The sequence below is a fragment of the Lacerta agilis genome, chromosome 17 (genome assembly GCF_009819535.1).
Source record: "Lacerta agilis isolate rLacAgi1 chromosome 17, rLacAgi1.pri, whole genome shotgun sequence".
Taxonomy (NCBI): domain Eukaryota; kingdom Metazoa; phylum Chordata; class Lepidosauria; order Squamata; family Lacertidae; genus Lacerta; species Lacerta agilis.
The window spans coordinates 3,165,550-3,193,444 of NC_046328.1; the positions used below are offsets into that span (position 1 = coordinate 3,165,550).

At 44.6% G+C, this 27,895-nt stretch overlaps 1 protein-coding gene across 4 annotated transcripts; it reads left to right on the forward strand.

The window, feature by feature from the left end:
• The first annotated feature begins 25 nt into the window (after window positions 1–25).
• RILPL1 (Rab interacting lysosomal protein like 1) lies at window positions 26–27,895 on the forward strand. Of its 4 annotated transcripts, XM_033174142.1 has the most exons (8): window positions 26–358; window positions 5,605–5,755; window positions 10,694–10,812; window positions 11,431–11,645; window positions 17,304–17,483; window positions 19,486–19,578; window positions 24,158–24,245; window positions 27,005–27,109. In XM_033174142.1, exons 1-8 carry the CDS (start codon window positions 59–61, stop codon window positions 27,008–27,010), a joined length of 1,152 nt encoding a protein of 383 aa, XP_033030033.1. In that variant the 5' UTR covers window positions 26–58; the 3' UTR covers window positions 27,011–27,109. The 4 variants fall into 4 exon arrangements, with proteins under 4 accessions (XP_033030033.1, XP_033030032.1, XP_033030035.1 ...); XM_033174141.1 differs by lacking the exon at window positions 24,158–24,245 and having other exon boundaries at window positions 27,005–27,895; XM_033174144.1 differs by lacking the exons at window positions 5,605–5,755; window positions 24,158–24,245 and having other exon boundaries at window positions 258–358; window positions 27,005–27,895.

Here is a 27,895-nt window from a genome sequence, read left to right on the forward strand (position 1 = left end):
GCCTTGGCCGGGCTCCTCGGCGGGATCGGGGAAGCGGGCGGCTGCAGCAGGCGCAGCCATGGACGGCGTCTCCGGCCTGGGCTCGCCGGCCCTGGAGAAGAACGTGGCCGAGCTGACCGTGATGGACGTGTACGACATCGCGTCGGCGGTGGGCCAGGAGTTCGAGCGGCTCATCGACCAGCACGGCTGCGAGGCCATCGGGCGCCTCATGCCCAAAGTGGTGCGCGTCCTGGAGATCCTGGAGCTGCTGGTCAGCCGCAACCACATCAACCCGGAGATGGAGGAGCTGCGCCTGGAGCTCGACCGCCTCCGCCTGGAGAGGGTGGATCGCATCGAGAAGGAGAGGAAGCACCAGAAGGTCGGCCACGAGCGGGGATTGGGCCCGCAGGGGGTGGGGCGCGGGCTGGGAAGCCTGGCGCGCGCGGCTTCTCTCGGGTGGGGAGGAGGGGGCTCTTTCTCGTCCCAGGAGGCGCCCGGGCGCAAGGCGAAGCGGGCTCGGTTTCAGGGCGCCCCCTCTTTCCCGTGGCCCTTCTTTCCCGTGGATGTGCGAGGCTGTGTACGGTCCTCGAGGCAGAGACCCGGCTGGTTACGAAACTCTGGCCGGCTGCGCGGAGGCTGCGAGGCGCGCTGGTGCCAGAGGACTTCGCGGCATCCGCATGCGTGTGCCCGTGCTTACTTTTGCTTTCTGCTCTTCAGTACTCAGAATTTAAGTCCTGCTGGGATCGGTGGGGTTTACTCGCGGGAAAAGGGTGAGGTAGGATTGAGGATCCTCTACGCGGAAGTGGGTGGAATCCGTGCAGAGCATTTGCTTGATCCCAAAGCAAAAGGGGGAACTGAGGAAGCCCTTTGAGCCCCTCCCTTCCCTGTAACTCTTTCCAAGGATGGGGTTTACTCCTAAACAAGGATGGGAGGGTGAAGTGTCTCCTCGGGTCTTTCTGTCAGGCCCCCAGAACTCTCTTTACTCTCACCCCAGGACCCTATTTTGCCTTCAAAATACTTTTGCCTAGATGGAAAGTGTCCTTTAACGCAGACAATGGCTTTTGCTTACCGGGATGGTGGATAGAGAGGAGTGTGTGTAGAAACTAGTTTTCAGTACTATACAAAGGCAACATATGTGGCCCTCAAAAAGGTTGTCCAGAAGCAAATATGGACCTCAGGCTGAAAAAAGGTCTCCCTCTCCTGCTGTGGAATAATATGTCTGATATGAGACTAGTCTCTGAACATGGGCAGAAGGCCGTTCAATCACCGTTGACTAGCCACCCTGTTCATACAGTTGAGCATCATTCAACTGAAAGGTGGGATATAAATCTTTAAAACAACCAACCAAACATATCTGGATATCATTCAGGTTAAAAGCTTCCAGATAAACTTCTGCCTCAGAACCACTTAGCACATCATTGATTAGGTATTCATCAATAAATATTGCCTGGGTCGCTTACAAACAAAAATATGAAACACACAAGTATTATTTAAAACCAGCAATGAACAATAAAAATATATTGGAAATCCCTATTTGCATAGAGGCAGCATAAAACAATTTGCAGCCCAGATTTAAAATAAAAAGGGATTCACTTTGCCCAAATTTACTAGTCGGAGCCTAAGCATGTTTACTCTAAAGCAGGCATAGGCAAACCCCGGCCCTCCAGATGTTTGGAACTACAATTCCCATCATCCCTAGCTAACAGGACCAGTGGTCAGGGATGATGGGAATTGTAGTCCCAAAACATCTGGAGGGCCGAGTTTGCCTATGCCTGCTCTAAAGTACCCAGTGAGATTAACCCTTGCAATTAAGTGGGGATATAGTTGCAGCCTTAGAAATTAAGGTGCTCCTGGCATTCACTGAGGCAGAATTCCTATCCTACTTGATTCTAACCAGAAAAGTGGTTATTTGGTGATGAAACAGATTCCTGTTATTTTTATTAATTACATTTATGTCCCACCTTTCTCTCAAGGAACTCTAGGCACATATATGTTTCTCCTCATTTTATCCTCCCAATGAGCTTGTCAGGAAGGACAGACTGAAAAATAGTGATGGGCTGAAGGTGAGCCTCATGGCTGAGTGGAGATTTAAACCTGGGTCTCCCCAGGCTTAGTTTAGCATTCTAAGCATCCGTCAACCTAGCTTTGTACTCTGCACTTGCCTAGAGGCACTCAAGTTGTTTTTCTTATGAGTCCTACTTTTTACATGCTCTAGATTTGATCCCTGGCTTCAAATACAAGTTCTGGGACTTTGAGGTTCTGCAAGCTGAGCTTGGGCTATATTAGGAAAAAAAGATGGAAGAGATAAGAAAGGATACGGGATGGGAACTAGGGAGTATTAATTTATCCACTGTACCCATTCCGTTCTCCTAGAATTATGCTCTGAGCTGACATCAACCTCCGATTTGGTTGTGCATTAAAGTGGTAAACGAGAGGCTAAAAGAGAGTCACCAGCCACTAAAAAGATCACAGTCCTTTGACTCACTTCTCCCTCTCTCTGCCCAGAATAAATTGTGCAACAATAGCTGGGCTGTCAGCTGTGGTGGATGGAGGTAACTGTTGCGGAGAGGCACTGCGTAATTGTAATTCGCTGGAATTCATTGATTCCAAATATTGGGGTGTATAGCTTTGGATAACAACTGCAGGCCCAAGATAATCTCAGAGCTGCCACCCTTCCAGGGAAATTTCTCATCCAGATCACTTTCCATTCAATGAAAGAGCAAAGAATGAGAGGATGGGGAACCCTAAGTCTTCTGGGTAATTATATCAAGCCAGCCCTGGAGAATTTATGGCCCTCCAGATGTTTTGGGGACTACAGCACCAAACATTGCTGATTATTGGCTGTGCTGGATGATGGGAGTTAGAGACCAACAGCATCTGGAAGAGGCACAGGTTCCCCACATCTGTTTTAAGCAAAGTTTTGCCTGTAGTTAACATGTGCCATGTCTATGGCCATATTGCATTGGAGCAATTACACCAGGTTGTCCTTTATCCTCACAACAGACATGTAAGGTAGGTTAGGCTGAGAGTTGGTGCCTGGCCCAAGGCAGGGAGTGAGTGAAAACATCAATGAGTTAAGTAAGTTTTAAATGTAAAACTACACACGCTCAGTTATTTTTGTTTATCAAGGTTGGCAAAATGTGTTTGTGTTTTGCTGAGAGTTTTGAAACTGCACATGATCAGAGTACTGTATTTTTTCATAGCCCAGCAAAGCTTATGCCATGATCCATTTGTAAGTCTTTAAGAACCCACATGACTTAATTTCATGGTACCTTATTTAATGCATTTGCTGGGGTGTGTGTCCTATTTTGGGAATTGCACCAGGCACCCCTCCCTCCTTAATCCAGCCTCTCAGACAATTCCTCCCTTGTGCGTTGCTTTCAATCTCAGAATGGAGAAGCGGGTGGGGAGGAGAGAAAGATGGCTCTCCCCAATCCACTGCCTGCTGGTGTGTTTCCTCTCTCATGGGGTTCGTTTGCTACTGGCACTGCAAAAAGTGCTTTAAAATTCCTTCCTGCTCAGCAAGTTTTAAAGCAATAACGGAAGAGAGAGGGGTGGGAAGGGAACGGAGCATGGCTAGAGGAGCAATAACTAAGACCTCCTCCTGCGATAAAAGCTGGGGAGGGGGGTTATTGGTTTGTTCTTGTTTTTAGTATGCATTTTGTGTTTTTGTCTTGTATTTTTATGCTGCAAACTGCCTTCATCTACAGATGAAGGGTGGTGTACAAATTTAATAAATATTATTATTATTATTATTATTATTATTATTATTAAATAAAATGGAATGGGTTAAGGAAGGTGACAGTAATACAAATGTACGCCTGTAGCAAACCAACATTCTCTGATCATATTGCATTGTGGGCAAGCGGCTATATTAGGCTTGCCAAGTGTGATTGCCAGCTGACCAGAAGATGGCATGTCTCTGTGCCTTAAAGAGTAGTGGAGATCTACCAACAAAGCGTTTTCATAGCATAGAGGTAAACATCAACATCCGCTGATGTCTGCTGGTATAGCTTGCGGCCCTCAATATGTTGCTGGCCTGCTACTCTCATAATTCCTGAGCATTGGCCATTCTGGCTGGGGTTGATGCGAGTTGGAGCCGGGCAACATCTGGAGAGCCAGAGGTTCTCCACGCTGCGTTCAGCCACAGGAACAAGAGCTGATAAGAAAGCTAGCAAACATACGTTCCTCCCAAACCTTTCCTGAGGCGGCACCAAGCATCTATCTCTGGTTTTCTCCTTAACAAAGCACTCCATGCCTCCCTCTGGAGCTGGAATCTCAGCCTTGGTTGCCAGTTTACTCTGCAGGTGCAGACCAGCGTCTTCAGGAAATTGCAATAGCTCCATAGCTCAGCAGCAAAGAAGCTGCCTTGCAGGGAGAAGTTGCAAGTCCAGTTCCTGGCATCTCCATGTGGAAGTGCAAAAGACTCCTGTTGTTGGTCTACAGTTGGTCTATCACCTCTGGCCATTGGTCATGCTGGCTGGGGCTGATGGAGTCCAACAAGATCTGGAGCAGGTTACCCCAACCTGCTACCCTCCAGACACTTTGGACTACAACTTCCATCATTCCTGACTGCTAGTCATACTGACTGTGGCTGATGGGAGCTGTAGTCCAAAACATCTGGAGGGCACTAGGTCATGGGAGGCTGATCTGGAAGGACACAGCCTTCACCAGTTTAGTGAGCTAGATGGACCAGCGATCTGATTTGGCATAAGGCAGGTGTCAGCAAACTTTTTCAGCAGGGGGCCGCTCCACTGTCCTTCAGACCTTGTGGGGGGGGGCGGAGTATACTTTTTTTGGGGGGTGAACGAATTCCTATGCCCCACAAATAACCCAGAGATGCATTTTAAATAAAAACACACACTCTACTCGTGTAAAAACACCAGGAAGGCCCCACAAATAACCCAGAGATGCATTTTTAATAAAAGGACACATTCTAATGTAAAAACACGCTGATTCCCGGACGATCAGTGGGCCGGATTTAGAAGGCAATTGGGCCAAATCTGGCCCCGGGGCCTTAGTTTGCCTACCCATGGCATAAGGCATCTAAGTTCCTACTGTGTTCCTTAAACTTTCATATTTATTTATTGCATTTATGGCCTATCTTTATTCTGTCATGGAACTAAAGGCAATGTACAGCAGAGCTTGGAGGTGGTGTCTTCAGCCATTGACCAAGGCCAGATCTGCTGAGCATTAGGAAAATTTGCTGTTTCACGTGCCTCCAAGATCCTCCGTACGAAAATAGGAATGTAGGAAGTGGCCTTATACCATTGGTCCATCAAGCTTAGTATTGTCTACACCAAGGTGGAGAACCTGTGACCCTCCAGAGGATCTTGGTCTATAGCTTCCAACATTCCTCACTTTCAGCCCTGAAAACTGAGGCTGATGGGAGTTGTAATCCAATAATATGGTGTGTGTGGGTGTGTGCGGCTACACTGTCTGGAAGCATTTATCCAGAGTTTTAGACGGAGTCTTTGCCAGTCCTACCTGAACATGCAGGGCTTTGAACCTGGAACCTTCTGCATGGAAAGATGCTATAACCAGCCAGATGTGGCCCTTCCATTGAATGGGAGATATTTGACCATCCAGGACCTGAAAGTGATGGTATGCAATCTCACCCTCTAGGAGCTAGAGCTGGTGGAAGACGTCTGGAGAGGGGAAGCTCAAGATCTCCTCACCCAAATCGCCCAGCTCCAGGAAGAGAATAAACAGCTGATGACCAACCTCTCCCACAAGGACGTCAACTTCTCGGAAGAAGAGTTCCAGAAGCAGGAAGGCAAGTGGGGTAGGCAGAGATTCTCAAGGACAACATTGGGTTCATTTGACCCGAAACTCAGTAAGAAACTGTTTGGGAAAGTATAGGAGATGGCAGCAGTCAGGCAAAAAGTACTGACATAAGTCTGTATGGAGGTTCCCCACCTCTGGTTTATAACAATTGCCTTTGTTGTCTAGAAATTTGGGTGCTGTTGAGGAGGGAGAGTTTTAAAAGAGCCTGCTGGATCAGACCAAAGGTCCATCAAGGTTCAACATCCTGCTCCCCACAGTGGCCAATCAAATTATTAATTCAGAGAAGCCCACAAGCAGGACATGGAAGCAACAGCCCTCCTCTTCCTGGTGTGCCTCAGCAAGCACTATTCACTATTCACCGACCACAGAGGTTCCATTGCGATGCTAAGAATTGATAGACAGATTTGAGGAGGAGCGGCCTAAGTCCTTTTTTATTTGTTTGTTTACATTTCTATGCCACCTTTCCCCCAACTGGTGCTCTTGAAGCCATGAAGGCAAGTGGCGCCACCAGCCTTTGTGAAAGCATATTCCGTAAATCAGGGCTGAGGAACCTGAAGCCTAGGAACATCCAAAGGGCCACGACTCCCATCTGCCCCTTAGTAAGCAGGGCCAATAGTTGGAAGTTGTAGTCCAACAACATTACAGGGCTGCACAGTTCCCAGTGCAGCCATAAATTAACTCTGTTGTGTAAAGTATGGCTTGTTTTTGCTGCGTGCTGCATCTACTGCCAGCCAAATTCACTGGGTGAAAATTATTATTTTTAAATCATTAATAGCTTTGAAAAATAAAAGTTTCCAGGATGATTCCAATATTAAATACTAGCAGCCTGCTAGCCAGTGTTGCTCAGGAATTTTAAGAAACAGCCACCCCCCCCCTGCAGTTTTGAAATAAGTTGTTAAAGTCAGTGAAGTTTTGGAAGGTTCAGACTGCCCTCTTGATTCAAAGCAACGTCCAATCATATCCAAATATAAATGAAAACTTGCTTGTTCAGGAACCATCATGCAAAATTTGGTTACGATAAATTAAGGGTGTCTAAACACACATCAAGAGACAAAACAAATTTCCAAAATATATAGTAGATGTATGGGCTGAAACATGAAATGAGGGAGATGGCTATCTTACCTCCATGACATCCCCTTGGTAAACAAATCCCAGACAAACCTGCAGAATCCTGTGCAGCATGGCCTGGTGGAGTTAGTCGTGCATCATCAGATCTTTTGCACAGCACCCGCAGAACTGAGCTGCCAGCGTCATGTTTCACATAAAACTATTTTTATATGAAAGAATCTTCTTGGGAAGCAGTGGGTGCAGCTCCTGCTTTGTCAGGATCTGGGTCGGCAGAGGAGCAGAGCAGAACTTCCACAGTGGCCACAGGTTGTCACCTTACTTGCTCCCCTTGTTGTTGCAGCTCTCCTAGAGAACAGCCACTTTGCCCCCGGTGGGGCGGAACCTGTACTCCCCTCCCCCCCCCCCGGTGCTGCATTTGGGGTACTGCATTTGGGTCACCTCGCCTCACAAAGGGCATTGTTGGGAAAGGGTCAGAGAACAACCACCAAAATGATCAAGGGGATGGAGAGACTCCCTCCGGGGAAAAGTCGCAGCATTTGGGATTTAGAGAAAAGGCGATAGAAGAGTATTAAATGATGCATGGCACGGAGAAAGTAGACAGGGGGAAGTTTTTCTCCCTCTCTCGAAACGCAAGAACTCATGAACATTCGGTGAAGCTGCATGTTGGAAGATTCAGGATGGAGAAAAGGAAGTCACACAGTGCATAGTTAGACTATGGAACTCCCTCCCACAGGAGGCAGTGATGGCCACCAGTGTGGACAGCTCTAAAAGAAATCAGGCAAATTTATGGATGGCAAGGCTATCCATGGCTGCTAGCCTTGACGACAGTGCTCTGCCGCCAAGGTCAGAGGAAGTAATATTTCTGAACACCAGTTGCTGGGAAACCCTGGAGAGGGAGAGGGCTGTTGCACTCAGGTCCTGCTTGGGGGTTCCCATAGGCATCTGGTTGAGAACATGATGCTGGACTAGTGGGGCCATTGGCCTGATGAAGCAAGCTCTCATAAGAGCACAACGTCCCATCAGTTCTGATCCACCAGGCATGCTAGCTGGGGTTGATGGAGCCATGAACCTCTGTAAGTCACAGGTTCTCAATCTTTGAGGCAAGCTGCAAGCCTATCCCCACTTACCTGAGAGTAAGACCCATTGAATTCAATAGGACATATTTGTAAGTAGCCATGCTGAGAATTGTGTCATCAGGACATGAAATGTCTCGTTACATTTAAGCTGCAATCCTATACATTGTTGTTTATTAAACTATGCCTTGGCTCTACATTATGCATAAACCCAGCCCACCAGTTTATGTTGTGTTTGCCGCCAACAAACCACAATCCAACACTATGGTTTGTTGGTGGCTTACAAACCTTGGTTTGCTTTTAAGTATGCTAACAACAATAGCCATGGTTTGTTTGGTGAATGCCTGGGGTGGGGTGGCCAAACCGCAAAGGTACAAAGCAAGGGCATCTGGAAAACAAAACAAACTTTGAAGGAACAAGCCAAGGTTTATTTGATTCTCTGTGGGACAACTCATAGAAAAGGATCATGTGTGAACCAGGCTCTACCTACAGTGACTGACAGCAGCTTTCCAGGAAATCAGGCCAGCGGTCTTTCTCAGCCTTGCCTAGAAATGCTGGGGGATGAACCTGGGACCGTCTGCATGCAAATGTTGTACTCCACCACTAAAATACGGCTTTTCTCCATCTTTGATTATTTTAAAAGAACTTGCAACTGATGCCTGAGTTTGCTTATTTCCTCTTTCCTCCCCACCCATTTCCTTTTGTGTCATGTCTTGTTAGATTAGGAAGCCTGAGGGCATGGAATGTCTTGTTTCTTATTGATCTGTAAGCTGCTCTGGACATATTTTTTGTATGAAAAGGTGAAAATTCAATCCATCGGTTACCAACCATGATTAGGAAAGGGAGTGAAAAGAAAGGCTACCGTTCTGAAGAGTTCACCTCACTCAACTCAATGGGACTGGCTTCTGAGTAAAAATCATAGAAGCAGGCCCCTGAGCTATAAGCGGTCCTACAGCACACCCTTCCTAGGAAATATGTAAAGGGGCCCCTGACCATTAGGTCCAGTCGGACACGACTGGACCTAATGGTCAGGGGCCCCTTTACATATGAATAGTATTTATTAGTTGCTTTAAATAAGTGTTTTAAAATGGCTTACAAATAATTGTGCGTAAGCAAAGCACTATTGGAAGCAATCAGACCATGAAAGCAATCTCTCCATCCCCTAACTACCACATATAGCCCCAAAAGGGATGTGTATACACAAAACATACCTACATACACACAATAATAACTATTGCAAATAAAAAATTAATGCTCAGATGTGTGGGAGAAAAACATTTTAATCTAGTGCCAAGAATAAATGAGTAAATCTGATCAAAGCAAGTAGGTTTCTGATCTTTTCCTAGGCAGCAAAATATGCAGCCTTAGCAGAATGTAGCAGGAGCCACACCAGAAGCTTAGCAAGTATTGCAGCTTCCAGAATTGGAGAGGCTTACTTGCCTTGAGGGCTCTGCATTACCACAGGTGCTTTCTGAGCATCCTTTTGATGTGGGGGTGGAGTCACCTGCTTAGAGAGTCCTTAAGGCCCACCACAGACTTCACAGAGTAGGGCTGCAGAGAGGAAGAAACAATCTCAGTGGTGAGACTTATTTTTTTGTAGAGGCATCCCTAGTTTGGGTTCAGGATATGATTTAGCACATTGCTTGGAAATTTTAGGAAGGTATTGGGGGTCTGTTTATGCATATGCCCCCCCAACAGAAATGGGAATGAAGGAACAAAATTAAGATAATCTTGCAATGCAGAGGAAAATACAGATTGATTCTTAATGGTTGGAAGAATTAGGGGGGGCACACTTAAATTATGCCCTTAGGGTTATTTTTCTAAGCTTTAACACTTTTTAAAAACTAGGTAGTCAGCTTGGAAGGCATCTACAAATCCCTGTTGTAGTTAATATTGGCTGAGAAGCAAATAAGCTTAGAAATGGAAGAGAGGTACTGCTACACATGGGACCTGCAAGCAGATGTTCAGGGTACCAACAGATAGGATAGTTTTCTACTCCATGCCATTCCCCCTTAAGAACATGAGAAAAGGCTGCTGCACCAGACCAATGGCCCATCTGGCATTATATCCTGTTCTCACCATGGCCAACCAGATGCTTATGGGAAACTAGCAAGCAGGATTCAGGCACAAGAGCCCTCTCCCCTCCTGTGGTTTCCAGCAACTGCTATTCAGAAGCATCTTCCACCTCTATGGAGGCAGAGTAGCCATGACCAGTAGCCAAGATTTTTAAAGTCAAATCTAAAACTACTTAATTTTACTTAATGGTGGCTACTGAGTTGTTTATACTTTTTATGTGTTTAATATATTGAGATTGCCAATGTTTGATGGTTTTTCTCTCTCATGATTTTGTTGTCTAAATTATGGAAACAAAGGCTGAATGAATAGTAGGCATGATGGGACTACAACTCCCATCATTCCTGACCTCCACGCTGCGTGAGGCTGATGGGAGTTGTAATCAATATCATCCGGAGGGCACCACATTGGCTATCCTCCAGATGCTGCTTGGCTCACATCATCTCTTACCATTGACCAAACTAGCTGGAGCTGATGAGAGTTAGTGTTCGTCAACATCTGGAGGGCCACAGGTTTCCCATCCCTGCCCTATTGGATGGCCTTAACCTGATGAATTTCTGCCTGTCATGTAGTTGATAAAAAGTGCAGGAGCCCTGCCAGAAAAAAAAAGATGTTTACCTTAGTTATGTATTTTCAACAACCAATTATGTTTACTTAACAGGAGCAGTATTGCAATTGGAGCTTCCTTTCACTCTTTCTCTTTTCCCCCCCAGGAATGTCTGAAAGGGAAAGACAAGTGATGAAGAAACTGAAGGAAGTAGTAGATAAACAAAGGGATGAAATCAGAGCAAAGGACCGTGAACTTGGTCTTAAAAACGAGGATGTAGAAGCCGTAAGTCTGTTTCATCCCTTTAGGGAGAAATGCCAAAGTACTGCCAAGTTAATTTTTTAAAGGCCCCAATATCTAAATCCATTTATTTTGATATGTAGCAAATCCACAGAGGCCAGCTTATCCCTGGTTATTGGTGGATAATGGTGCTCCTGTGTTCAAAAGGGATGGAGAACCTCGGCCCCAGGGGCAGAATGCGACCCTCCAGGCCTCTTTGTCTGACCCTTGAAACCCATACATCTTCTTCCCCAACCCACCCCCTTTATCAGCTCTGCATTGCACCCTCCTTGGCTAGAATGTGTCTGCTCATGTATCTTGCTTTCCTGAACAGAGGACAGGGAGGGATGTGGGAGTAAATTAAAGTAAAGCTAAACTTCTCAGTTTCCTGGCAAGAGGGATTGTTACACCACTCTGGAAAGTGTAGCTCTGTGAAAGGAATAGGGGTCTCCTAACAACTCTCAGCACTTAACAAATGACACTTCCCAAGGATTATTTGGGCGAAGCAACAACTGCTTGAAAGAAATGATACTGCTCTATATTGTATGGTGCAGATGGGGCCATAATTGCAGCGGCTTATTAGCTTCCTCCCTCCCTTCCTCCTTCCTTTCTTTTCTCTCACAGCTTCAGCAACAGCAAAACAGGTTAATGAAAATCAACCACGACCTTCGCCACAGAATCACGGTTGTGGAGGCTCAGGGGAAAGCTCTGATTGAGCAGAAAGTAGAGTTGGAGGCCTACCTCCAGACCAAGGAGCAAGAGATGGGAGCACTGAGGGCTGAGCTTGGAAAGCTCCGAGAAAAACTGCAGGGAGAGCCCAGTCAAAATGGAGAAGAAATCATCCAGGTAAGCCCTGCTTTTGTCTCCATGAAAAATATATAATATTGTATATATAAACATAAGTATGATGTATTTGTGTGTGTGTGTGTGTGTGTGTGTGTGTGTGTGTGTATTTCATACCACTTCAATCGTCATGGTTTCCCTAATTGTTGGCATCTGTCTGTCTTGGGAGACAGTGGAGGAGGGCGCCTTTGGGGGTGAAGTTAAACTGTTGGAAGGTGGCAGCGCCTGCTGTGGCTGTAGAAACCAATACAGAAGACACCTGTTTTGTTGCAGCTGGGGCAGGTGAAGGCGTCTGGTTGTGCTGCTGCAGATGTACCACAATGTTTCTTCTCTCCTTCATATAATGCGTAATTAAGTCTGTAATTACCTGGAGTAAATCCCTTTGAACTCGGGGGGGGGGGGAGGCTCAGCTCTGAGTAGGCAAGTAGGTGTGGCAAACCCACGGTGGGTAGATGTATCACAGCTAAATGGATCCCCAAAATCATACACTGCATATTTCCTACTGTCTGTTCTTGGGGCTGGGTGGGTGACAGTGGCAAGGGCTATTGTCTGTATGCCCTCCTGGTGGGCTTCCCGGGGGCATCTTTTTTGCCTCAGTGAGAGGCTGGCAGCTGGGTGGTAGACCTTTTTATCTGATCCTGGAGGGCAGGCGTGGAGAACCTGTGGCTCTCCAGATGATGTTGGATTGCAACTCCCATCAGCCCCGAGCAGCATGGCCAGTGGTCAGGTATGATGGGATTTGTAGTCCAGCAACATCTGGAAAACTGCAGGTTCCCCAGGCCTTCAGTAGGGCTGTATTGGAAATAGTTTGAATTCTTAACATTTCACTTGTACGGCTAATTGATTTTTATTTTGGAGGGGTGGGTGAAATGCAGAAGCGACGCTAGGATCTATTTTAAGATTATGTTTGGCTGCACTTCAGTGGGTAAATGGGAGCCAAAATCATACCCAATGTTCCCTTTCTCCACCACCATTGCAGTGCAGTTTTAGTTTCTTTAATGCATGAGCTCATCTGAAACATTTGCCCTTCTACACTGCTATGGAGATTGAGGACTATTGTCTGCCTCTCATGTTTATGGCCGAGGCTCAGAAGCTGACAGTGAACTCATGGCTGTGAAGCACAAGTAAACACCATGAAGGGCTCCCAGTACCAATTCCTCAATGGATATCCAAATTCTCGGTGCAGAACAAATTTAAATATTAATGCATAATTCTGTTTGTGTTTTCATGTGTTTTTATGCAATGTGTTTGTGTTTTCATTTGTTTTTATGCAAATGTTTCTATTTAATTTCCTAACAAGGAAGTAGGTGATGTGTAAGAATGTGTGCAAGGGAAGTTGTCAGCATAATAGTGAGGACTAGGAGCTTGGTATTTTAAAAGAAACAGTGCACATACATCTTTTTAAAAACAAAAAACAAGACTTCTTTAGGTATCATATGTAACACCAAGCACTGGATTCTGTGATACCTGAAGCATTCCTTGCTTAGACACAGCCTGTGTTCCCCTGTTGTTGCTGCCTACTCCCCATAATAACTCAGGGGATTCATTATTTTATACCTGAGGGGAGCTTAGAATGTGAAACCTTTTCCCAAATAAAGTGGCTTTACAGAAAAAGTGACTTTGGAAGGAAATATTACATTGCTAACAGAGCTGAAGTGGTTGGTTACATGATTCTTTGACTATAACCATATAGTGTAAGCAAAACTTTCCAAACTTTTTATGTTGGTGACACACTTTTTAGACATGCATCATTTTGAGACACAGTAATTCAGTTTTACTAGCTAAACTAACCCCTTATAAGAGCATTCACATGACACACCTACACACTGTGGCCGACACACGAATGTGTCTTGACACACACATCAGAAAGCTCTGCTGTACAGTATTTAAAATCTGGTACTAGGCATTAACTGCAACATGCTTTCTCTTTGTTATATTTTAAAAAGTTTTTAACTCTCCAAGTTCCCAAGGTGAGTTTTAAAAATGTAACCATAGTGCCAACCAAATACGCCGGGTTTTTAAAAAACAATTTTTTAAAAGAAAAATGTAAATCAATACATTTTGTCAGTATTACAACCAATTACATTTTACCCCCCTTCCCCCCCTGGCTCCCCCCCCCTCCTTGGACTTCCCTCAACTCCCTTTTCTGATTTATTTATTCATGTTGTTTCTGCATGTTATAAAAATTGTACATATCATTTCCCTGTTATTCATATTCTACTAATAAAAAGTTTGTGTATGTTTATTCAAACCCTGCCAAGGAATTTAAGTCTCTTTGTTACTTTTTCAAATACTAGTTTGTAAAAAGTTCCCATTCTTAAAGTCCCGGTTGTCCTTCTCTCGTAGTTTATTTGTTAGTTTTGCCAGTTCCACGTAGTTCGTCAGCTTTCCTTGCCATTCTTCCTTCGTTGGAGTTTCTTCTTTCTTCTGTCCTTGTGCTAGCAAAACTCTTGCCACAGTTGTAGCATTTTAAATATTTTTTGGCAAATATTGACCTAAAATCCCGAATAGAAATGCTTCCGGCTTTAAAAAAAATGTCATTTTAAACATTTTTTAAAAATTCATTATATATCATTTCCCAGTATTTGTTGACTTCTCTATATTCCCACCAAATACGCCATATAATCCCATATATACTAGAAGATGAGACAAAACAATGGATACACCTAGAGAGAGACACAATTGAAAATACCTGCACCACAGCATAGGCTACCCACTCCTCCCAAACAAACTAAGGAAAATTCCCACAACAGGTACACACAGACCATGCTCAAAGCATGGAAAACAGAAATAGGCCAACTATCCCCAACCCCATCCCCACTAATTCCCCTGGCCTACCACCTAGCACAAAACCTCCAGATAAAAACCTGGCAAACAAAAGGCTTATATCGCCTAATAGACTTCTATAAAAATAACAAACCTTTGTCAACACAAGAAATACAAGACAAACTAGAAGACACCCAAATGCCCTGGTTAACACACCACCAATTACATGCCCTCTTAAACAATCCAGTAGTAAAATCAGCAGTAACTAGGCCACTGACAACCGGGAGGTAAAATGAGATGTGTGGTCTTTGATGTCCACTGGAAGGCGCTATATTTTTTTGCACAAAATCACATTTTTACCTGTGAAAGGTGTGCCATCTGTACAATGTAAGCACGTACAAACACTCCCATATGGCCATGGAACATTGTTTCCAAATTTCAACAGAATCAGTCAAGCAGTTACAAAGAAAATCGACCGGTCACAAACATCCACCTTTTACGTTTTTATATATATAGATTATATATTATATATTTACAAGGGGCGCGGGTGGTGCTATGGGTTAAACCACAGAGCCTGGGGCTTGCTGATCAGAAGGTCAGCAGTTTGAATCCTCGCGACAGGGTGAGCTCCCGTTGTTCGGTGTCTGCTCCTGCCCACCTAGCAGTTTGAAAGCACGTCAAAGTGCAAGTAGATAAACAGGTACCGCTCTGGTGGGAAGGTAAACAGCATTTCTGTGCGCTGCTCTGGTTTGCCAGAAGCGGCTTAGTCATGCTGGCCACATGACCTGGAAGTTGTACACTGGCTCCCTCGGCCAGTAACGCGAGATGAGCGCCGCAACCCCAGAGTCATCCGCGACTGGACCTAACGGTCAGGGGTCCCAATACACAGGCAGATGAATGCGCTTTTGTTAACGATGCATGACACAAATAAAATTTTAAGGCTTTAAGATGGTTCATGAATATTGCTGATCTAGGTCAATGTTGTTTAGCTTGCCAGCAGTTCTTCAGCACTTCAGGCAGGGCTCTCCCAAGATACCTGGATATCTTGGGGGTTGAAGCTAGGAGTTTCTTCATGCAAATCAGATGCTTGAGCTGCTGAGCTGTGCCTCTTTCCTGCAAATTAAGCAAAAAACCTAGCATTAACACAAACTCTCTGTACAGCTTGAGGGTTGCCAGCTTTACAAGTGGGCAATGAACTGTTTGTACTGTTCGTATTTGTTTCAGCAGTTGAGAGAAGAGTAGCTAAATAAATAAACAAACTCTCAGACACTAGTGTACGGCTCTCCAGAGACTGATGCCTCCGGCAGTTGGTGTCTGGGTTGTCTGCTTCTAAATCTGGCTCTGTATAAAGCTTTTAAAATAAAATACTTTACACTGTGCTCCAAGGAAGAGGATATGGAAAGAAATGTGAGATTTGTTTCCCCAGAGAGAATGTGAACATGCAAGTGATGTAAAAATGGGGGTTTGGCTTTTGCTGCACAACTCCCCATGGGACTCTGAGTCCCCTAAGTCCATGATCAGTCAGAGAAGAATGGATGGTGGCAGAATCCAGTGGGAAAGCAAGGCAGACATTGATTTTTCTGTTGCAACAGAGTTCCCTCCCCTCCTTCCAAGGAGGGAGAGACCCTGAACAAAAGTGTGCAGGAACCTTTAAAGACTTTTGACATTGCCCAACCCCTTCAGCCAAAGACCACTCCTATACATCACAGGAGGCAGTGTACAGCTGAAATCCTGTCTGCCAGGATATCTGATCATAGTTGCTGATTGCATTGCCTGGGCAGCCTGGCCATTCTTTTGTGATGGTTAATACTTTAGTTCCTGAACCCAAGTCGCAGGCTCACCCTAGTCATACACAAATATGCCCTTAAGACAGGATTTGAAGAATTAGTAAGCAAAAAGGCAACGGGGAAAGCTTTCCTCATTTGCCTCCCCTACTGCAGAGGAATATTTGAGGTCATTGGGAGATTTAAAATGGCTTCAGGATTGCTCTCCTATACTATTTCAGACACATGGTTTATATATTTAGATATGTGTTTGCATTTATAATTATTTTATTCTATATTTGAGACCTTAGAATTCTTATAACACAAGTACTTCAGGAAATAATTTGAATCTCTCCCAAGCTGGTGAGTAGGGTGGGCATCCTTTTCTGTTTTCCTTGACAGATTGCAGGTTTTGGTTTCTGGTTTGGTGCTATAGATTGGTTTTTGTGTGCTGTCTTTTAGTATTTTAGGATTGTTGTGAAATGGATATTTTAAATGTCTTGTGACTGCTATTCTGGGCTGGGATAGTTCAGTTGGTGGAGTATAAGACTTTTAATCTCAGAGTTGTGGGTTCGAGCCCCACGTTGGGCAAAATGATTCCTGCCTTGCAGGCGTTTGAACTCTTGTGGTCCCTTCCAACACTATAATTCTATGATTCTATGAAAAACGGATTAATTAACTAATATATAAATATTGTTAAATAAACAAATATGACATTTATTATGAATAATAAATATTAATAAATGCATCAACAAGTCATAAATACCAGTAGTCAGTAATTAAGAATTTAAATTATCATTATCATCTGACTGGCTTTTTGTTTATTCAGATGGTGTGGAAGATTTGGCTTCTGTACCCAGTTTTCCACAGCCAGGCACCAGGCCTCAGTTTTTCCGCAGACCCATGGAAGGAATGGTTGCTTTCTTCTGCTGTTCTATAGTCTGTTGGTTTATGGTGATGACACCTCTTTTCTCTCTTTGGCTACCTCCGTTTCAGCCTTGGCTGTTTCTTTTTAAAATTAAATGCTTGCCCTGGGTTACTTATAAAAAAAATATGATGCAGTCGAAGCGACTTGTAAGTAAGACCCAAGCCATGTATTGATGTAGGATTTTTTGTTTGTTCCTCCCAGGCCGAAGAACCAAACAACGATGAATACATCTCAGAATCTGAGAAGATAGCCATGGATTTGAAGGATCCCAACCGCCCGAGGTTTACTTTGCAAGAGCTGCGGGATGTTTTGCATGAGAGAAATGAACTGAAATCTAAAGTTTTTCTGCTGCAAGAGGAGCTTCTGTATTATAAGAGGTGTGCTGTTGCTTTCAGCTTCTTTCTAGTCTGATTCTATGTGGAGGCAGTTGGACTGAAGCCAGTTTGCTTTTCAGTGGGATCAGTTCTGTTGAGGCTTCAGTTGTCTGCTCAATTCCTCTGTTTGTGTGTGTGTTAGCCCTGAACATCAGTTGCAAGCCCACACTAGTTGGAAATGGAGTGGAGCCAGAATGGGGAGCTCTCTTGGGTGAGGCCACTTGTGGGTAACCTACAGCTCTCCACATGTTGCAGGACTGCAACTCCCCTTGTCCCTGACCATTAGCCATGCTGTCTGGAGCTGATAGAAGTTCAACCACATCTAGAGGACCACAAGTTTCACATTCTTTAGAGGCCACTAGGTACACTTTTAAATGCACTGCTAGTCACAAGGGCCGATAATATTTCAGGCTATTTCCTCCAATTTCTAGTTCTTGGATTCTTCTTCTTCTTCTTCTTCTTCTTCTTCTTCTTCTTCTTCTTCTTCTTCTTCTTCTTCTCCTCCTCCTCCTCCTCCTCCTCCTCCTCCTCCTCCTCCTCCTCTCTGCCCCTTTTTCTTAGCAAGATAAAGAAGAATGTTCAGGCAGTAATCAATGTAAACCTACATTATACCAGGTCAGGCTGTTTGTTTCTTTAGCCCAGATGAGTCTACTCAAGAGCTTTCCAAACATTTCGTGTTGGTGACATACTTTTTAGACATGCATTGTCAGGTCCTTACGGTGCTTATAAGTAACGAGGCAGAAACTCATCAGATTTATTGTGCAAACTATTTACAGTGCAGAGCAAACAAGTTCATGACCATCTCAGTCACTTGCAGAATCCGGGAGTGGCCCCTTCCGGCTACGTCCCCAATATAAGAATTTCGGGACCCCAAGTCTCCCCCTCCCCTCCTTGCGTTTCACCCCTCTGCGCAATTGGGGCTCCGGAAATGTCGTACCTCCCTCCTGGTCAGCCAGACAAGATGAGGCACTGGGGTTCTCCACAGCATCTCCAAGCCCTTTCCCCACCAGGCTGCCCATTTCCCTCTCCTCCCCACTAGAGGCGTTGCTGCTTCCCGCGCTGGAATAGGTACTGCTGTCCGGGTGGTGTATGCTGACTGAGCCTCATCCCCCCCCCCCCCACTGCCCAATGGCAGTTCCCTGACATGCATAATTTTGAGACACAGTAATTCAGTTTTACTAGCAAACCAGAGGCTAAACAACCCCCTATAAGAGCATTCATATGACACACCTATACACTGCAGCCGACACACTAACATGTCGCAAAACAGTTTAGAAAGTTCTGGTCTACTCTGACTGGGAGTGGCTCTGTGGTGCAGCCTCTGAAAATGTGGTACCCTCCATGTGTTTTGAAATAAAGCTTGTATTGGCCCATCCAGCATTCCCACAATTTGGGAACCCCTTCTCTACACTGCACGGGCCCCCCTTTCCTCACACTTTTTCTCCACCTTTGCTGGAGGTACCTAAGCAGAGACTGGGCAATGAGCAGGCAGTTGGACAAGAGGACTAAGGCCCCTTTATTTATATACACAATTATATACACTGACAGGTATGCTTTCTCTCTCCATTCTGTCTGTAGAGTGAGTGATAATTTTTTCCTAGGTGTAATGAGAGTATTTGGTATCTAACATAATAATAATAATAAACTTTATTACGGTCATAGACCAGCAAAAGAGAAAATAAAACGATAGTACATAAAATAAATATTTCTTAAATATCGTCTTTTAACAATACTATTTCAGATCCCATGTTAGATTAAAATTAAGCTAAAATTTAATGGGAGATAATTCCATTTAAGTATTATCTGCTATGGCTTGGTGGACGGCTTTATCGCTGTTGTCAGTTGATGTCATGACGCGTCTCAGTCTTGCCGCATGATAGCAAAATTTAGCTACAGTCATAGTTCGCTCTGGGGTTGGTGTCCTCAATTAAGTATCTAGTCAGCATTTCAATTGAATCTAACATACACGTTTCATATATTTCCCTGTTCTCTTTTTTTAAAAAAGTGATGAGGCTGATGAAGAAATGAGGTCTCCTCAACCCACAACCATTATTCATTCAAAACCATCCACTCAGCAGGAATCTGGAATCAAACGACTGTAAGTACACTCCTCTTCCCAAGGCTGCTTTAAACCAGGTATGGGGGGGGGGTGGAGAGAGAAACTTGCTTTCCTATGCTTCTTGGGGTCCCTGGGCTTTTTTAAATGCTCTAAGAAAGAATGGTGCTCAGTGTCCTTTGAATAATGCCACAAATCACCTCTTTTTGTTTATCTGTTTGATTCATTTTGACACAGTTTAAATACTGTTGCATGCCTCCCGAATCTTGTGAGTACTGCGAGATTCCAGGGCTTCCAGGTGCTTACCCAGGGTTCGTGTTTCCTTTGGGAATGAGACACAACCGAGACTCTGGTGTCCTGTCTGATGTATGGTTTATTTACACATATATAAGGGTCTTGCTTCCTCCATAAGCGCATTAGATTCAAGAAAAAAATCAAAATTGCTCTCAAACTTTGCTCTGACTCTCCAGCTTGCTGCTTTACTTCTAGGTCACAGCACTGCCCCTTTCAGCTCTAAGCTTAGGCTTTGTCCTTCAAACTATCTCTGCGTTGAGGGAGTAGCCCCACCCACTTGTCTTAGCACACTGAGCCCCCTTTCCTTTGTTCTCTTAATGGCCCATCACCCAGGCGTTCACCTCAAGACAGGAAACCAGTCTGGCCTATGCTTGGTGGGGCCAGGGGTGAGAAGGATCTCGCATTCTGCCTACTTCCTCCCCCATACCAAACTCATAGCAATACATTTCCCCCTGGGGTCAGTAGTAACAAATTGCTACCTTGGCTATTCCTAGCATGAAGCGTTCTCTGCATATTTTCTCATGAGACCAAACTACAGCTTTTTCTCACTGGTGATCTACTTTTTAATATGCAGGAATTTGTTTTTTAATGTGTGGCGGGCAGAGCAAGGAAGCATGTGATTTGCCCACCTGCCCAGTCACCACACTGGTGTGTGAGCCTCATTTAGGTGGCCCTAAACACTTGTTAGGGGTTTATTCTTGTTTTAAATGTATTCATTGTTTGTGTTTTTAAACGTTTTAAATTATTTTATATGTAAATTGCCTTGAGACTGTGGTTTAGAAGGCAAATAATAAAGTATAGGAAATAATAATAATAATAATAATGACCCTTCTGCAGCAAAGTCTGTAACCAAGCCTAAATGTGTACTTGAAACAACTGCATATTACCACCTGCTTACCTCTTGACTCCCCTTCTACCTGCTTCCTCTTTTTGTTTCCCCTGCATTGAATTTTAGACTTTAAGCTCCTTAAGGCAAGAGACCTGTCCTCTTGGACTCCGAGAAGCGCTATGTGTGAGCAGCACACATTTTCTTAATGTGTGTGTCATCCCCTACGACGAGGGTCGCCAACCTTTTTGGACCAGGGTGGGGGCACATTTTGAATTTTGAGAGAGTGCTGGGGCGCCAGTCACAAAATGGCTGCCTTGTGATGGCAGGGCAATAACACAAAATTAGAGAGAGAACAATCATGGTGAAGCTTTCCCTGTAATTGTATTTTCATACAAGAAAAGGTATGACCTGTTGGATTTCTGCCTGGAAGATTATAGAGAAACAATAAAAGTGCATTAAAAGAGGGTGGCCAGCAGCTCTTTAGGACCTCAGAGATTCTTATTGCCTCATGTATAAACAGTGCACTTATCAGTCACAATTCCAACTTCACTCATTGGCTAAAAACACTGACAGCCTTGTTCATTTCACAGAAATTACTCGGAAGGGTGACTTCTTCATACCTTTCTTTCTAGGAGGTCTAGAGATGTTCTTTAAAAAGGAAGCCCAGAGTCCAGGGCCCTTGCCTTGGTGTGCCAGTGAAGCTCATGGCAGGCACCAGGTTGGCAACCCCTACAGGGAGAGCTGTAGCCCTCCAGAATAGGGTTTGATTCCAGCTTTTGACTGCCAGCCTGGCTGGAGGGCCACAGCTTCCTCATTCCTGCCCTGCTGCTTCATGTGCCAGTAGAAGACAATGCCAGGATGCACTGGCACCAAATCTGTTGGTACTTTAGTGCAAAAAGAGTGAGTGCCGGGCAGTGCATACAGTTAGATGCTTGCCAAGCTCTCTTGGAAATCTCCAGACCCGGGTGTGGGCTTGTTGGAAAACACTGGTGCTGCTACCTCAGAAAATGGCAAGCACCAAACTGGATTAAGCATGCAGCGCTTCACTATGCCCTTAGCATAAATTCCCTTGAAGTTCTGTTTTCTTTTGTTTTTCCCTCTTCTTGAGACTGTGGAGAGAGGATTAAGCTGCAATGTGGGTGGGTCCAAAGTGGCAAACTGCATTTTGAATCTATATATGAGAGAGAGCTTTGTCCCAAATATTTAGATGTGCCAAAAAGAACCCCCTTTTTCCACATTAGCACTTGCATCCTAAACCATATTTCCTCCCAAGTATGTCCAATTGATTCTCATGGTATTAAACTTTTTTTAAAAAAAGTGTGCTTAATTTCCAGTTTGTGATTCATTATTCATTTGTATGTGAAAAGTACCTTTCCTTCAATTAGCATCAGAGTTTCAGCAGTGCAGAGCACTGGCAAAGAGGTGTTTTGGGGAGGGACGTCCCTCTCCGCTCCCCAAACTATGTGAGATGCTAACACAGGATGGTGACTGTGTCGCTGTCATGGACAAAAAAAAATTAATGGAGGCAAAAACCAATTAGGAAATTTTAAAATGTAAATCTTTGAACAGGGATTTTTGTTTACATGTTTGTTTGTTTTTAAGAAGCCAGAACTGCCTCATTTTGTACACTGAGCAAAAAGGGCCCTTTGTTTCAAAGGTTGTGTCACTTCTTTGTTGCTGACATGATGATCAGTGCTGCCTTTAAAAAGAAGACAGACAAAAGCCTCTCTCTCTCTCTCTCTCTCTCTCTCTCTCTCTCTCTCTCTCTCTCTCTCTCTCTCTGTGTGTGTGTGTGTGTGTGTGTGTGTGTGTGTACTCTCTCTCTCTCTCTCTCTCTCTGTGTGTGTGTGTGTGTGTGTGTGTGTGTGTGTAAGTGTAATGACGTGGTGGGGAGGCTTGATGCAACCCAGCCAGCCAAGCTATGTAACTGTAGAAAACCCGTTCAGAATAATAACAACTCTGTGAGTTGTTTTTGATTCTAATAATAGCAACTCCCAGAAGCAGCTCTGTTGGGAATGTCTCGGAGCTGTGTTTAGCTCAGAAGCAAAAAAGTGCTCTGGTGATCTCAGCTGTGTCCTTAATCAACAGCAACAAGTGGCATCTGCAGCAAACGGTTGCAGTGGGATTTTGCTCCCCTTCCGGGTCCCAACATGATGTCCCGTTCCACTCCAGCAATCAGCCAGCATTCATGCATATAGAACATGCTCAGTCCTCACTGGGCTATTTCTGTGCCCCCCCCTTACGTTTTATTCTCCCACAGGTGTTTGTTTGTACTTCTACAAACCTTTGGGTTCCCCCAAACCTGTTGGCATTTCCTGTCTTGTGCATGGATGGTGCCATTTTGGCTACATAAAGACAGGCGCTCAGCAAATGAATTTGCTATTAATATATGGGTTGTGTGCAACGCGGCACTAAGTTAAAGCCAGTGGTATACTTCATTATTTATTGCACTTACATGCCACATTTTTTCTCCAAGGAGCTGAAGGTGACCTATACGGTTCTCCCCCTCCTTATTTAATCCCCGAAACAATCCTGTGAGAGGCAGTGACTGTCCCAAGGTCACCCAGGGAGCTTCATGGCCAAGTGTGGATTTGAACTCTCTCTCTCCGACACTCCTGCGGCTACACTAGACTGGTGAAATGTTTCGTGCCTGTGAGACACCGTTGCCTAAGAATAGATAAGCAACTTTTTAAGAAAGACCCCAAAATTGTTGAGCTGCAGTTTTTCGATTGAGTTGCCTAAAATCCAGGACAAAACTCCACATTTTGGATACCCCCCACCCCCCGGAAAATCTGGATGTATGGCAGCCCTAGGCACAATAGACGGTGCAATGAGTTTCCGCTAGTGCAGCTGTTGCAGTGGATTCCTCTTTTGCACAAAACTTACCCATCCGCTAGTGCAAGAGCCCTCAAATGCCTTTGGGAACTCACAAGCAGGACATGGTGGAGTTAGACTTCGTGTCTTAAGCTCTAAGGTCACATCCACAGTAAACATGTCAAGCCCTCTTGCACTACTTTAACATTCAAGGGCAAGGGGTGCCAACTCCAATAAAATAATGGAGGTGCAGGTAAGCCCTGCCCCACATAATCGCATTACACGGTGCATGCACACCATTTGAATGGCAATGCCCATCAACTTGGGGGGAGGGGCTGGACCCTTCCAGTATTTTATTGGGTGGGCTGAAGTGACCTCAGCCCCTACGAGTTGGCTCCTATGTTCATACTCTCTAACATTCCTCAGATGAAAATAAGGACATTTCTCACTCTCCCACAACTGACACTGTTGGTTTGATTCAAAAGGACTCTCCTTGAGATCAGAGGCTCTCTGGGACAATACAGACCCTTCCCCACCTTGTAAAACAAGACAGCACCCAGGTCTGTCTTTTCCTCTGGCTTCCTTTATTTGCTTCCTCCTCTCCTGTCCTTGTGTGTACTTGAATACCTTTTAATTTCTTACTTAAGCCTCTTTTCTCTTTTGTGTCTGTGCTTTCCCAACCAGGATGTTTACAGCTATAATGCCTATGGTAGCTGCCGGATTGATCCCCGATGATCCCACATTGCAGCCAATAAGAAGACTTATGTCCCTTGTAGGAACTCTCTTTTTAATTGGTTACTGTGGAGTTTTTGTTCTCCTATTTGTGCATGATGTGTGGCTGTTCCTCACCTTAACCTTGGCTGTATTCTCCTTGGCTGACTGTGGGATCATATAACTTTTTTTTGAAGATGGCCAATCAGAATGCTCCTCTGCTGCATGATGTAACCGCTTATTTACCAAGCAGCCTGTGCCCCTTTGCCTCACCAATGTTGCTGGACTCTTAACTCCCACCAGCCCTAGCCAGAATGCCCAGTGGCCAGGAATGATGGGAGTTGTAGTCCAGCAATATTTGGCGAGGCACAGGTTACCCACCCTTGGTTTAACAATTGGCTTAATAGACAAGGAATTTTAACTGAGAGTTTTTCAAGCAAATATCTGGATAGTTGGTTAAAAATTATATATGACACTCAGGTCGGTCCTTCCTACCATCTTGCTGGCTCATTGGCCCCCAGCGCCCAGTCCTCTACCTGAAATTCCCTTGCTTGTAGGCTACAACTTACCATATAAGCCTACTTTGTTCAGCTGGCATTGTGCTGCCTTTGTAGAATTGTCACTTTGTCAACATTCTGATAGTGAGCCATTCCCATTCAGCAGCTAGAATGTGTTTAGGCATCCATGACATGTACTTTGCCAGTGATGGAGCGGGTGTGTACGTTCATCTCAGACAAACAAGAACCTATTGTTGACCCATTAGCAGCATATTAATCACTAACTTCGTTTAATCTTGCTTTTGAAACCTGCCTACTGACAGATCACAGCAATTTTTGTTTTTATTTTTAAATTTAATCGCAACAGGTGAAAATACAATATGCAATATTGATTTAACTGACAAAGCCCCAAATGTTAGCATAGCATAGCCTGTCATCTTACATGTCAGCTTGTAATGAGACTCAAATTGGTATCAAACCTCGAAACAGCAGTGAACAAGCATTGTCAAGTTGGCAACCTAGGTTTATGACCTGGTTGTAATGCCTACAGACCATCCCAAATTGGAGTAAAGGATATATTTGCTAACATGGATGCCCAAACACAGGTCCTCACCTTTGTACAGCATGTCATGGCTGGAGACCTATCTCAAGTTTGGAAGTGCCAGCATCAACTTTGTAGGTGTTTGGGCTACCAGGACACCTGGGGTGTCCCCCCTCTATCCTGCTTCTAAATTCAATGTATAATTTAATTGTGGCCATCTCAAAGAAGATGGTTGGCTTCTTCTGCTTCTGTTGGACTGTGCTGTGCCAATAGAAGATCACATTGTAATTCAGGTTATATTCCTAAATTCATGTACCTGAGACCCAAGCCCCATTGAACGGAAGGGTCTTGGTTCTGAGTAGATGTCATAGGATTGTGCTGAAATGCTACTAACTGTGAAGTGTGCACTGCCCAATTCTGACTGACTGCTGAATTTGTGCTCTTAAAGTCTGGGTTTTGGACTTGCACCTGTCAAATAGCTACCCCAACTTCTTCCCAGTTTGTATAACAAACTGTTTTTGGAACTGAGGGGATTTGTGCTGAATTTGCACATAGGCACACAAATACTGGAACTGTATATTGGGAGACCCCTTTGCTTAGTCTCTGCATTGATCCCCACAATCCATGTTACTAATTGGAAACTGAGACTGAGAGAGAAATAGCGCCCAAGACTGAATCAAATAAAATTTTAACGTAAGTCTCTTTGATGGAAGGATAATTGCCAACAGCTTTCAGTTAGTTGGCTGGAATTAGATCTGTGCTTGTCACAAAAACCTGTTCAAAACCTGGCCTTATTTCTAAGTGGGCAGAATTTGGCTTGAGTGGATGGAAGGGGGCAAGTTACAGTTTCATTGAGTGTTCATAATAGATAATTCAAAAAATGCACAGAAATCCCTTTCCCTTCACACAGACTAAGGTAATAATAATAATTAGAACATTGAAATATTGTTCTCCCTGGTTGTTCACTTATTTATTTCCTTCACTTGGTGTAAAAACAGAAAGCAATGCCACTTGAGGTAATTGGTACAAAATCATAAGCCCCCCCCCCCCGATAGTCTGCCCCATGTGCCCATAATCACATGGCATGCAGGAGATGGGAGTGTGCATGTTGGTCCTGCCCCCGCTGCCCCCTCTCAGCTGTCCTTGTGTTTGCAGGGAGATCATTTGAGGAAGAGGCCTGGCCCATGAGGCAAAGTGAGGCGGCCGCCTCAGATACAGAATGTGTGGGGTGAGGAGTGAACAGCACTGGGTGTGTCATACGGCCTGCCCTGTGGTGCCCCCCACCCAGCTATCCTGCCCTCAGGTGCAGTGGAACACTGTTCCACTGCCATTGTCAAAGGAAAATTCAGCTGCCAATATGGTCAGCTTTTATACATGGGAGACAGGTGCCATATTGGCCTTTGCCTCAGGTGGCAAAATACCTTGGACCCGGGACCCGGGGGCAACTGCTCTGTGCACATAAACTGCCCCCTGTGACTTGGAATCCAGAATATTATGATGGCATGGAGAAATACCTAAAGAAGGCTTACACCTTTCCACTAATGGTACTTATGTGGTTCTTGCCCCAGTTAAGAGGTTGTTTCTAAACCTGTCTCCCCCAAAACAGGATATTTCTCTCCCCTGTTAGAATTTGGCCTGGTTTCTTGCATTGCTTTGCCATGTTTGTTATATCACTTAGCACTGAAAGATGTTTTCAAATCCTCCCTCTAAGTTTCAACGCCTTAACTTGTGTGTTATTCCCACCCTTTTTCTCTCTCCTCCACACCCCACTTCTTTTGGAAGGTTTAGTTTCTTTTCCCGTGATAAGAAACGGATGCCAGCGATGCAGAGGAATTCCCCCTTCCAGAGTTCCTTTGGCGAGTGGGCCAGCTCCAACAAAGACGATGCCTACACCGAACAAGGCCTGGAGGCCCTACAGCACCTGTGACTGGAGCCCAGGGATTTTGGTTGCTATGGTAACAGCACAAGAAAATATGAAGGAACTTGTCTAGTGGATTGTGGCACCTGTTCTCCCCATTCCCAACCCCTTACCCAGTTGGAATGAGGGGTTTCTTTTTCCACACAGAATCCCTTGATGTTTACTTGGTGACTGCACTCCAAAAGCAAGGTCTTAGGGCCTCTGTAGAAGCAATGGCATTGCATACTCTGCTGCAGCCACCCTGCAGGGTCATTGCTGTGTGCTAATTTAACAAGCCTGCGGGTTGTTTTTGAAAGCTTGCATTCACTTCACTTAACAAAAGTTCACTTTAAACCAAAAAGAGAGATCTATGTTGTTGCTGAAGAGTTGCATTCAAGGTCCTGCTAACGTCTGAAGACTCCCCTTGCCCAATTTATTGGGGATGGGAACTTTGTCATGATCATTCAGCCGTCGTCTTCCTCTAACGATTGTTCTAGAGAAGTGGCGTCTAGTCATAGCTGTCATGCTCAAATGCAGGTCCTGTTTGCAGCTGAAGCAGCACCTTCCTTTTGCAGGAATGAATCCATGGTGGAAAATGACTAATGCAACATACTGGAATTGGATCGCCTTCCAAATGGATCAGGACTATGTATTATTATTTTTGGTTTGTTATTTATAGTGCCTAAAGCATGGTGTACAAGGTGATGGTGCCTTGCATTTTTGCTATGAATTTTCTGATGTATTAATGGAAACTAAACATCTGAAATTTATGCTAA